The sequence below is a fragment of the Madurella fahalii genome, assembly GCF_045866475.1.
Source record: "Madurella fahalii IFM 68171 DNA, scaffold_1, whole genome shotgun sequence".
Lineage (NCBI taxonomy): Eukaryota > Fungi > Ascomycota > Sordariomycetes > Sordariales > Madurella > Madurella fahalii.
This window is the reverse complement of record NW_027263971.1, coordinates 8,356,114-8,366,948: the sequence shown is the minus strand read 5'-3', so window position 1 is coordinate 8,366,948 and position 10,835 is coordinate 8,356,114. Positions and strand designations below refer to the sequence as shown.

Here is a 10,835-nt window from a genome sequence, read left to right as displayed (position 1 = left end):
CAGGTGCTCCCTCGACCTGAAGCACACAAAATAGTAGCATGCGTAGCCCTGGCATTTGACGCAAATATAGAGCGGACCGAATTGCACCTGCGACATGGCAACACAGGGCCGGGCACGACAATTAGTATGTAAGTTGAGCCAAGACTTCACCAGTGGCGCCTTTTTTTTTTGGGGGGGGGGGGGGGGGGGGGGCCTTGGGGGACGGCAAAGTGTGGACCACTCACTGTCCTGGGCTTGGCCCGCAGATGAGGCGCCGGGCGCCGCGGCCGAGCAGCTCGTGGAGGATGTCGGCTCGCTCACAGGTCTCCGAGCCCCATAAGCCCATCACCCGCAGGGCCCATAGCAGTGGCGTCCAGCCGTGGATATCTTCTGGGTCTACTAGCTCGGGGCGTTTCTCCAAGACGAATCGGACGAGGTCAAGCCTCCCACTCAGCACGGCGCTGTGGAGCACGCTCCGACCCAGGCTGTCGACCGCATTCAGCCCCGTGCCGCTATCAGGTCCTGCAAGCAGCAGCCTGACATGCTCGAGGGTGCGGTAAAAGGCGAAGTAAAGTGGTGTGCGCCCGCCGTGGTCCGTAGAATCCAAGGCGGCACCGTACCGGATCAGCATCTCAATCGTCTCAGGCGTCGATTTCAGGCGGGCCAAATGCAGTGGTGCCCCAATAATTGCCCCCCTGACGATTCGCGTCTGCATCAGCTTCCTCGACAAAGGTACTTGAGAATGGCCCGCTTTTCGTCCGTCTCATCCCGCTTCAGCGCCGCGAGCTACGGGGTCAGCGCCTCGGGACTGGAGCCAACCTGATCTACGTTGGTGCACTCGGCGATACCGCTGTTACGGAGCGCCTGAACGACCTCACGCGGGCGATGGAGGCAGGCCACGGCTAAGAGTCCGTCAAACGCCCTGCCGTCGACCTCGACCAGAGCGCTCAGCTCTATGAGCCGCAGCAGGACCGATGGGTCGGCAACGTGCATGGCGAGCACCAGCACCGTCCGGCCCCGGCTATCGACCGTGTCGAGCTTGGCGCGCACTTGACCGCCAACTCGACGATTTCGACAGTGATTTCCCCTGATAGATAATGGAGCATGGTGTTGCCATTGTGATCCTTAATGGACACGTCTATCTGGAAGCAAAGTAGAGACGCGAGAATGCCGGGTTCCGGCCTCTAGACCTCCTGGCGCAGCAGCATGTCGATCGAGGGCACGTATGAGAAGTTGGGCAGGCGTGCAGAAGCTTCTCAAGAGCTTCCGGGCAGCCAAAGCTGTACGTACACTTGGTGGCATGTTGTCGAACCTCTTGTCGACGTCTGCCCCGGACGAGATGAGAAGGCGCGCAATCTCAGCGCCGTAGGATGCTGCCTGAATGGGATACAAGTTATCATTACCTGGCGCGTTGGCGTCGGCTCCAGCTTGAATGAGCGCCGCCTCGAGAGCCTCTACAGACTGAGCCTCAACTGCTAGGAGGATGGGTGTCGAACTGAGCGCGGTTCGGCTGTTCATATCCTCCGCGCCCTTGCTCGCGAGGAAGCGGATGTACTTAGCCGAGCTACGGTGACCGAACGCCTGTTCGCAGACCCCTTGTTGCCACCCGTTCTAAGATGTTCTGGTCTGCCTATGGTAACGCCTCGCCGTTATGGAAGACTGACTGGAGGATCCCAAGCTTACCGGTTTCCGAGGCCGATTCTACCCAGGTCGCAAAGCTCTCCACGGCGAGTTCTGGGCTGAGTGAGGCCACTGCCGCGGGTCAGGGCATCCGCGAGCTCGATCGATCCGATGCCAGGCCCAGCCTACTTCTCGATGGTCTCGCCGACGGCATCAGCGTAGGTGCTAGCGTTTGCGATACTGAAGAGTTCTTGCCACAGGGCGAGCGGCGGATCGCTGGAGAGGCTGCGGAGGACTTTTTGTACCGGTTGGTTGCGGCCGAGACGACAGGATTCGCGGACCGCGCGGTACAGGCGTGCGCGCCTATGCTCCGGAGCTTGCAAGGATTTCGGACAGGACAACTCGAGTCCCCGTTCTGTGTCGGACCCTCCGCACGAATAACCATCGTAACGCAGTCCAAGTATGTCTCTGGCTTCCAAAAGCAGGTTGGCTACATCGACAAAACCGCGTCGGCAGTCGAAGCGCAGGGGTACAGTGTAACCGTACCCCTGATGGGTGCCTTAGTCATCCGAGTTATCATCACGCTCTTCATCCACCGCGTCCAAGTCACTGTCTTGTCTATCGCCATATTCTCACACTGTACGGCTAACAGGCGTTGTACAACAACTTGAGCGTCCGAGCGACGCCACCGGCGCCAGCAGGGTCATTATGGCGGCTTCCCCTATCGCGGGAGGTTGGCTGGATGTGACCAGGTCCAAGATACGGGAGATGGTGTCGGTATTGCCCCCCCCCCCCCCCCCCATCGCAGCGAGGGCCGGTGCACCGGCCACGGCACCTCCAAGTGAAACCGTAGTTTTGCCCAGCTTGTCGAGGATGTACTCGAATGTATGCAAATCGCCCGCCTCAGCCGCCACCGCCAAAGCGTCAAGGCAAGACGCCTCGGAGATTGACGGCTTGAGACGACTCTTTTTCACCTCATGACGCAGCAGCTCGGAGACCCCAACCCGTGCCAAGACGGCCAGCGTAGGGCTCGCGGCTCTGTCAGCTGACACAGTAGACGTCTCGGCCTTGTACTGTCAACAGGCCGCCGAGCATCCGCCGAATCTTTTCCCTCGTAGCGACGAGCTTGTCGAGTGTGATATGCGCGGCTTTGTTTGTTTGCTGCTGCAAATGCTGCTGGTGTTGCTCCTGCTGTAGCGGTTGTCGCTGTTGATGCCGTTGGTTCTCTAGGTCAAGGAGCTCCGATACTGTCAAATGCCTTGTAGCTACTGCCACTCGCTTGAGCAGCGCGGTTGACCAGGCCAGCACCTCCGGATCTACGGGCTTAAGAAGCAATTCGAATACTGTCTCTGGTGCTGTCGGTATCATCTGGGATAGTAGGGCATTGAGATTCTGCGCCAGGACCCTCCCGACACGGAGCCAGCTCTCTGAGACCTAGAGGCAAAGAGACAGATCGTAGACCTCACCGGCCCCTCTCCCTCTCCCACCCCCTTACCAAGCCGGAAGAGGCCGGGTTGCAACAATGCGCCCGGATGGGAACCGAAGCGTTCCAGGCTACAAGCGTCCTTGGCGCGCAAGAAATCCGGTTCGTCCTCGAACGATCCAACTCACTCCCGCCTTGCTCGGGGCGCGGCCAGCGGCTTCTTGATTAGGGTACCAGTCAACTAACGAGCTCTCTTAGAAGAGGAGAGTGCTAACGAGGAGAGAGCTTTATGGCCTTGATCTCGCTAGCTTTCTTTGATGTGGTGCTGTAGAGGGGTTGGGTGTGGGTAGACGGAATGTACGTCGATAAGCGCCGCTGCTTTGGCCTGCGTTTTGCCACTCCATGAATTTGGAACTGATGGGGTTGTCGTCAGGGGGTGCCGATCGTAACACGTCTTTTGAGAACTCGATATATTGACTTGCTGTCCTGGTCTGGGGGACCACGTCTACTATCATGGGCGGCCTTTGAGGCTCTGTCTGAACTTGATAAATTTAAATCCGAGGTTTTGTTAGCGGTAATCAATCTTGCGTCTTGGGCTTGAGGGAATTTCAGGACGAGGTGCCATACCTTGGGCGGTGTGATTGATGGGCTCTGTGGCCTTGGAAGTCCTCAGAGATCCGAATCGCCACCCAAGGTATCAAGGACGCCAATGTAGAAAACCGTCCTACCTAACACCTAAGAATGTAGCGAACATCTAAGGGCAGCCGATTGAAAGGAAGAGGTTAGAAACACCCACGCAACAGCCTCGATAAGACTAAGAAGAAGGGGGAGCAGAAAAGAAGAAGGCAACAGCAGCAGCAGCAGCAGCAGCGCTCGCGAACTAGGAACGTTATGGAGATGTTCAAGTCCTAGGGCGTGCTGAAGATGGTCGAGCTTTTCAAGCCCAAGGGAGAAACAGCGAGCCTGAAAGCCTGGCGCCCAGGCCTTGGGCCACAATACAGACCTCAGGTGCAAAGGTGCTGTGTGTGGCTCATCGTCCGAACAGAGAGGGCGGCCGTGCCGCTAACCGAGCCGTGCTCTCGCACACAGATGCTGTATGGACTTCTTGAATATGGCTTTTGCACAAAGGGCCTTTCCTCGCCGCTAACCGGGGGCCGTGCTTTCGCGGGGTCATCTTGTTCTTGCTGCCTTCGATTTCCAATCCTCTCTTTCTCCTCCCTCTCCCTCACACTCTCTGTCCCAAAGCCCTCTCTTTCTCTCCCCCTCTATCTCTCGCTTGGTGGGGGCTCTTCCTGTCATCTTCGCCATAGCCACCGGGGCATTCCCAGTCAAACGTCTGCAGCTGGGTGTCTCCAAACCCCCAGGCGTGCCGCCGCTGCCAGAACTCTCCCGAGATGTCGGCGCAGATCAACATGGTAAGCCTTGTTCGTTTCCTTGTCGGCAAAAGCACGAGCACAGCGCGCCAGCCTTGTTCGTCTCCTTGTCGGGCAGCGTTGCTCGTTTCCTTGTCAGCACAAGCACTGAGCACAGCGCGCCAGCGTGCCAGCGCGCCAGCGCACGTCAATCAAACTTGAGATCCGATCGGTCGGACGCTGACATTCCACTCGCAGGCTGCTGCTCCTCGGGGCTCTAGGCCTGTCATCGTTGCCAGAACACCCAAGATGTCGGCGCAGATCAACATGGTAAGCCTTGTTCGTGTACTTGTAGGCACAGGCACTGGCGGCAGTGCCCCGTCAATGAATCCCCAGATCCCATCGGCAAAGCTTCTTTGTTTCCCTGTCGGCACAAGCACTGAGCACAGCGCGCCAGCGCACGTCAATCAAACTTGAGACCCAGCTGACATTCACTCGCAGGCTGCTTCTCAGGGCTCCGCCGTCTCCACGATCCCCAGCGAATCCGCCGCCGACATTGATGAGCAGGCTGCTCCTTTGAACCTCGTCGTATCCACGATTCTGGAAGCAGAAGAGGCTGCCATCGCTGCGCTCCCGCTCCCCAGCGAACTGGTCGCTGTGCAAGCAATTCTAGAAGTTTATAAACCCCAGCGCCTTCGGCAAATCTTTGCGTCCCTCTGCTACCTCCTCGCGTACAACACTAACCCCCAGGATTACCACTTTATCGTTGATCCTATCGACAGACCAAATCTCGCAGGCTGTGGCATTGAAAAGTTCGAGCAGCTCATCAGCACGTTCACCAACAGTGCCATCCGATTAGTAAGTACCGGAGATCCCGACTGCCCTTCAGCTCAGTCGCAGCACAACAGCTAATTACCCCTCGGGGACTCTGCAGGATTTCATCGCCGAAACAGGCAAGATGACCGCCATGACCATGTCACCCTCTCTCCACCATGCCCTCCATGGCGAGGTGTTTTCTTTGGTCAGCAAAAACATTGCTGGAGTACCTGGTCTCAAGCGATGGTTCCCTATTAAGCTTCTTGGGAGACCCCAGTACGTCTGTGCCATCAAGTACAGAAACCAACCTTATGGTGTGTTTCTGCTTGCCAACCCCGGCAACGGCAAGGAGGTCAACGATAAGTTCGTCCGCTCAGTCCTCCCTGATATCACACGCGACTATCCCTCCATCAAACTGGTCGTTCAACTCCAGCTGCGCGGCCTGGATAGCAACATCCACAAGGATAACAAAGACATCGAGGATCGCGTTCGTCATATTTCCCAGCAATCTTGCATCGAAGTCTGGGCTCACAACGGCGTCAAATTCAACAAGGGCCACGCTTCCTCGGCAAAAAATCTACCTGGGGATGGCGAACTCCGTCTACCCTTGCTCAGCGAGAATATCGAGGACAAGACCGTGCCGGTCCTTCAGTTCTCCGACATTCTCCATATAGTTCGCGAGCACTGCGAACAGGGTGTTCCGCTCTTAAGCCACCCCGACAACGAGGATCCCCGGGCCCCCAACAACAACAAGGGCCTCCGGGCCTCGGTGTTCCCGCTGGGCGCCTTGAAGTCTGGCTTCGCAGCCGGCATCGCCCAGCTCCTCGGTCCGCATGCCCAGGAGCACAATGCCGGCGGTGTGGGATTCCAGGCTCACGGCGGCGTGGGATCCAAGGCTCCGTTCTCATCCCTGTCGGGCGGTGCAGCTCTCGCCACGCGCCGCGGCACGCTGACGCCCACAGGCACAGTAGGCCTCGGTCCGATCAAGGTAGGCGGCAGCGGTCGCCGCATCCACGGCACCGCCAGAAACACCCTGACGAGCCTCTTGTCGACCCGTCATCTCGTCGGCCGCCTTCTTCGCCGCTAGGCGGTTTGGACAGAAGCCATATGGGCATGGTGTTGGGAGTTTTGCTGGGCTTGGGGTGCGATGGGAAGAGGGGGACAAGGGAAAAAAGGCGCTCGGCGGGACATGGTTAGGTGCCAAACAGGGAAGCTGGCTCGTTAGCGTGACGGAAACCCTCTGCTCTTCTCACTCTCTTGATTTCTACCCAGTTATTAGCTAGCTAGTGCATCAAAAGCCCGAACCCACCCCGTTTCCCGCAACTAGTTAAGGAGCTCACCCTGCCTTCAGCCCTCAAATGATGGTCCGTAAGGGCGAGACACCGTGGCTCCCGCACCTTTTCGGTGCGAGGGTCAAGCTTTCGCAATCTCATCTCCCTTAATCTACCTGGTCACGTGACACATCACGTGATAAGTCCCCCTCGTTCCAGTGACAGTAGTAGGCGAGTACATCATGTACTGGTATATTCTACATGCCAGTATATTATGTACCATGCTATATAATATACTGTTATGTTAAATACCATCCCAGTCTTGGTGCTAGGATACTACGTACTGTCCTAGGGATTAGACTAGGATGCTATGTACTATCCCACAACATGTACCAGTATGTGCAGGCCCTAAAACAAGGACACCGGGGAGCCGTTATGATGATAATGCCGCAAACTAACCTGCCACTATCGTTCTATACCCTTACGAAGGATCAAGACGGCAGAATATACAAGATCCTCGAGACAGATACATCGGTTGCTACCTACGGCATATACGTCAGTTGGAGTTTTCTCCCGCCTCTTTTCGGGGCCCACTTCTCGTCCCTTATACCAAGTTTTGGTCCCGAAGGGTTCCAAGAAGCTCGGCCATCGATTCGCGGTATCGCCCCTCGAGGCGAAAGCTTACTATATATCTTCACGAGCTAAGAGGCAGTGTTGGTGGTCAGTTCATATAATTGAGGGGAAGGGGAGTAATTACCTTGGCAGCGTAGGGCCGGGGAAGGCGGATTGAAAGGCGGCACGGAGGGCGTTTATTCGCGCAAAATGGCGCACCTTGCCCCGCGCTACCCTCCGTATATCAGATCCTCGACACCGAGAGCTCGTAAGCTACCGACCTCAGCGCCCGGCTTCGACGTCCTATTTACGCCGCTACGGGTCCCGCCGCCCGCCAACGCGCCTTCGACGTCTTTATATACCCCGACCGCGTACCCCGTGCTCGTCGTCAGTATAGCTATCGTCGGCGTCGGCCATTACACGACGCCTGCTGCTGCAGCATCCGTCGTCATAGCGCCCTCGCCCCTACAAGCCATCGACCGCGTCCAGCGTCTAGGCCAACCGCTCCCCGTTCGCTTCGTTGGTAGAAGGCTAGTACGTCACCAAGTTGGCTTTAGCATATATTGTTTTCGATAGCTTTGTTAATGCTCCCGCTCCCGGCTCTTTTTGAGGCCCGAAGAGCCCCACTCCCTTCAATCTCGATCACAAGCCGGATGCTGCGGCGTTAATGACCGAATGCGACGTTGCTGCCCTGCAGGTACACAGTGGATGCGACAGAGGGGCTCAGGAATCCCTGCGGCGAAGACTGTGCAGAAGCGCTTGTCATCGCCGCCCAAGAATCCGAGGTGAGGATAACCGCGAACATGGGACGAGGGTGACAGTTGTCGGCAACCAAGTCGCGCGTCACCAGCTTGTATGAGATGGGCGTCGGGGACGAGGCACGAGCAGGGAAGCACATCACTCACCGGTCGGGACGCATCTCTGGTGGCGTTAGTAGGTAGAGTAGATGCAGCCGGCGCGAGAGGTGCTGCGAATACAAGGCCATGCATGGACGCGCCTGGGCTGAGCGAGAGACCCGACACGTCGGCCTTGACGCACCCTGACGCCCCCGTCCACCCCCTTGACGAATCAGCCGCTGTCCCGGGGGACGTATATGAGCTGGGCCATCCTCGCACCCCTTGTGCTACGCGCGATGCCTTCTACGACCAGGCTTTCCCTCGAGAGTCGGCCACACATCCGTCACGCTTGGAGTCCGCACCCGCCCACCGTGGCGGTCGTGCGCCGTGGAGCCAGGCGAGTTCAGTACCGCGGGGAGGCACTCAGCGCCAAGCTCGGCTAACGGGGCGGGTCTTACCCGACACCGCACCGATCTCATCGGCGGCGCTAGCATGTCCGACGGGGAACTTTACATGCGCCAACCAGCGTTACAGCGGGTGCGGGCGGCCTGCCACTGTCCCCCCCCCCCCCCCCCTCCCTTCTCTTCCCATCATCCTCCGCATTGACTCCTGCACACCCTTACGATATCTCGAATGCCTCGGTATGATCGCCTGTGGATGTCCAGTTCAGACGTTTCCTAGCTCAGCACATGGTGGCCAACGCAAAGTTGACCATCGCCGACATATTCCGCACAAAATACAGTCTATGAGTGCGCTCACCAAGGTCCAACGACAAGGTACACGTTACTACAAGACAGTTTTCCTCCTCAACCACGTCGGTCTCGGCTGCGAGGGAATCCACATAAGCACTCGAGGTCCCAAAGTGGAAGAACCGTATATGTTGCTGGGTAGCTAAGATCATAAAGATACTGCAATAATCTGCATTAGACTCCCCGATCGAAGGTAAGGAGGAAGGGAGAAACGCACCCCTGGCTATTCTGTGCCCGCTCCGTATTCTCGGCGATCCAGGCGCTTGTGCTGCTAGTGTAGATTGCTAACGCCTGCGATGCCATTTGGGCAAGCGCCGAGTCGGAAGGGATAGCTGTACCGTCTAGGATAACAGGGAACTTGTTCTTCGCTTCCAAGTGACAGACACGGCGGCTTCTCGGCCGTGACGAGAAGATGTCGAGCCCTCCGTCATCAATGGCCTCCCATACACAGATTGCCCTCTTTACCCTCGTAGGTCCGCTGGTGACTAGATACTGCCACCAGGTTCTTCTGAGGGGCCAAATCTTGATGCAAATGTACGAGTCCCGGTAGAGGGTTGTGCTGGGGTGGGCCATAGTTGAGCACATGGCTTAGCGCCAGCCGGAAGAAATGGAGAGTGGCCTCTTCGGACGGAGCGTTGGCTTGATGCATCTCTCTATCGACGTAGACGCTTCCAGGGTGAGATGAGAACGAACCTAGGGGACTCGATGACCCCACCTGGATGGTACTGGAGTTGACGAAGCCTGGGGGAGGTTGGGGTCGTGAACGGGGACGTGCGGCGGGTGGCAAACTGGTTCCACTTCCACTTGCCATACTTACATCGCTGTCATTGTCGCTCTCGTAGCTCGGATCCACGGGTTTGTGGCGGTGGAACTCTCCGAGCGCGGCCCACAGCGACCCAAGACTGGAGGGCTCGCACAAGCGTACATAGCGGTGCTCCGGGGTTTCGCCAAGCGCCCCGGCAGTGGCAGGGGGACCATCCAGGAAATTGCGGATAAAGGGCGGCCACGCTTCATCCCCGATCGTAGAATCCTGAAGAATAGGTAGGATAGCTGGAGGGTTGCTCCCGGTTTTAACTATCACGCGACTGGCCAGGAGATGTTGGCGACGCCACTTGCTGGCAGAATCCAATCTGCAATCCGGTGTGGCAAGGGAGCGGAGGGTCCCTCCATCCTCTCGGCGGATGGCAGTGTCCAGGGATGACACGCCGCAAATGCTGCCGAAGTAAGGATTTCCCATGGTGTGCTAGAGGAACCTTAAGTGCGCCGGTATTGGTAAGGGTCATGACGAGGGGGGTTAGGAGGCCAAGGCGGGGAGATCGCAGGCCATGTCGTCATTGCTAAGCAGGAGTACTCAGCCCCGCCCAAACCACCGACACTTCGCTCAAAAGCGGAGATACGGATCACGTGATGATAAGAGTCGAATGGAAAGCCCCAAGCTCTGTCCTCCACAACATCATCAACTCAAAGCAACCAGACATCATGCCGTTCACGCCCGAAATCGAAACCATCCTTCGCAGTAACCCAGGCGATAACCTCCTCGTGGCGCCATCGATATGGACATACCGTCACCTGGAACTTCTCAATATCGAATTCCAGGAACTCGAGATACGCGAGGACAGCGGCAATACCGAGGACCACGCGAAAGGCAAGGTTGGGAACGGGCGCCGGGGCAAAGGGGTTCATTCATGGCCTGACCTCCATCATCTTGTCGCGCTTGCCGCCGATTCGCGCTTTGTAATGGCATAGTAAGAATACCACCAGCTTACCGCAACCTTTAGGCTAATATTTTTTAGTTCCCAGTGTCCGTTTCGCTTCCACCGTCGCGTCTTCAACCTCCCCATCCCACTCTATACTCCTAGATCGTCAGCACCTCGTAAGAGGCGCAAGCGGCACCATTCAATACCAGCGACCTTGGTCCTTGCTGGATGTAGCGATATAAAATCTCCCGACCCGCATCCATTTATCGCCGCTGCCCTTATTGCTGCTGCCCAATCGCAGGCTGGGTCTCGCCGAAACTGGCGGTATCGCGAGAGATATAGATACTCTGTGAGTTATTAACAAGCGGCTCCTAATGCTGGCGTTCCTACGGCTAACATAATCGGCCCTATCCCAGGTTTGTGCTCTTTTGGACGGTTACCCGGATGACGAGAACATTACTGTTTACAAAGCCTGCATTT

The 10,835-nt window shown here is 57.3% G+C and overlaps 4 protein-coding genes across 4 annotated transcripts; 3 read left to right on the top strand and 1 right to left on the bottom strand.

Moving 5' to 3' along the window:
• Positions 1-220: 220 nt before the first annotated feature.
• Positions 221-2,227, bottom strand: MFIFM68171_02286 (uncharacterized protein; the record flags this gene model as incomplete). The annotated part of the gene is made up of 6 exons (XM_071057708.1): positions 221-674; positions 770-1,017; positions 1,270-1,574; positions 1,663-1,718; positions 1,789-2,147; positions 2,210-2,227. The coding sequence occupies 6 exons, from the start codon at positions 2,225-2,227 to the stop codon at positions 221-223; spliced, it is 1,440 nt and encodes a 479-aa protein (XP_070913809.1).
• Positions 1,596-2,270, top strand: MFIFM68171_02285 (uncharacterized protein; the record flags this gene model as incomplete). The annotated part of the gene is made up of 1 exon (XM_071057707.1): positions 1,596-2,270. One exon carries the CDS (start codon positions 1,596-1,598, stop codon positions 2,268-2,270), a length of 675 nt encoding a protein of 224 aa, XP_070913808.1.
• Positions 2,271-4,416: 2,146 nt separating this feature from the next.
• MFIFM68171_02284 (uncharacterized protein) lies at positions 4,417-6,277 on the top strand (the record flags this gene model as incomplete). Its single annotated transcript, XM_071057706.1, has 4 exons — positions 4,417-4,437; positions 4,633-4,704; positions 4,876-5,232; positions 5,309-6,277. The coding sequence occupies 4 exons, from the start codon at positions 4,417-4,419 to the stop codon at positions 6,275-6,277; spliced, it is 1,419 nt and encodes a 472-aa protein (XP_070913807.1).
• A 3,860-nt stretch (positions 6,278-10,137) lies between these two features.
• Positions 10,138-10,404, top strand: MFIFM68171_02283 (uncharacterized protein; the record flags this gene model as incomplete). The annotated part of the gene is made up of 1 exon (XM_071057705.1): positions 10,138-10,404. One exon carries the CDS (start codon positions 10,138-10,140, stop codon positions 10,402-10,404), a length of 267 nt encoding a protein of 88 aa, XP_070913806.1.
• Between the last annotated feature and the right edge of the window lie 431 nt (positions 10,405-10,835).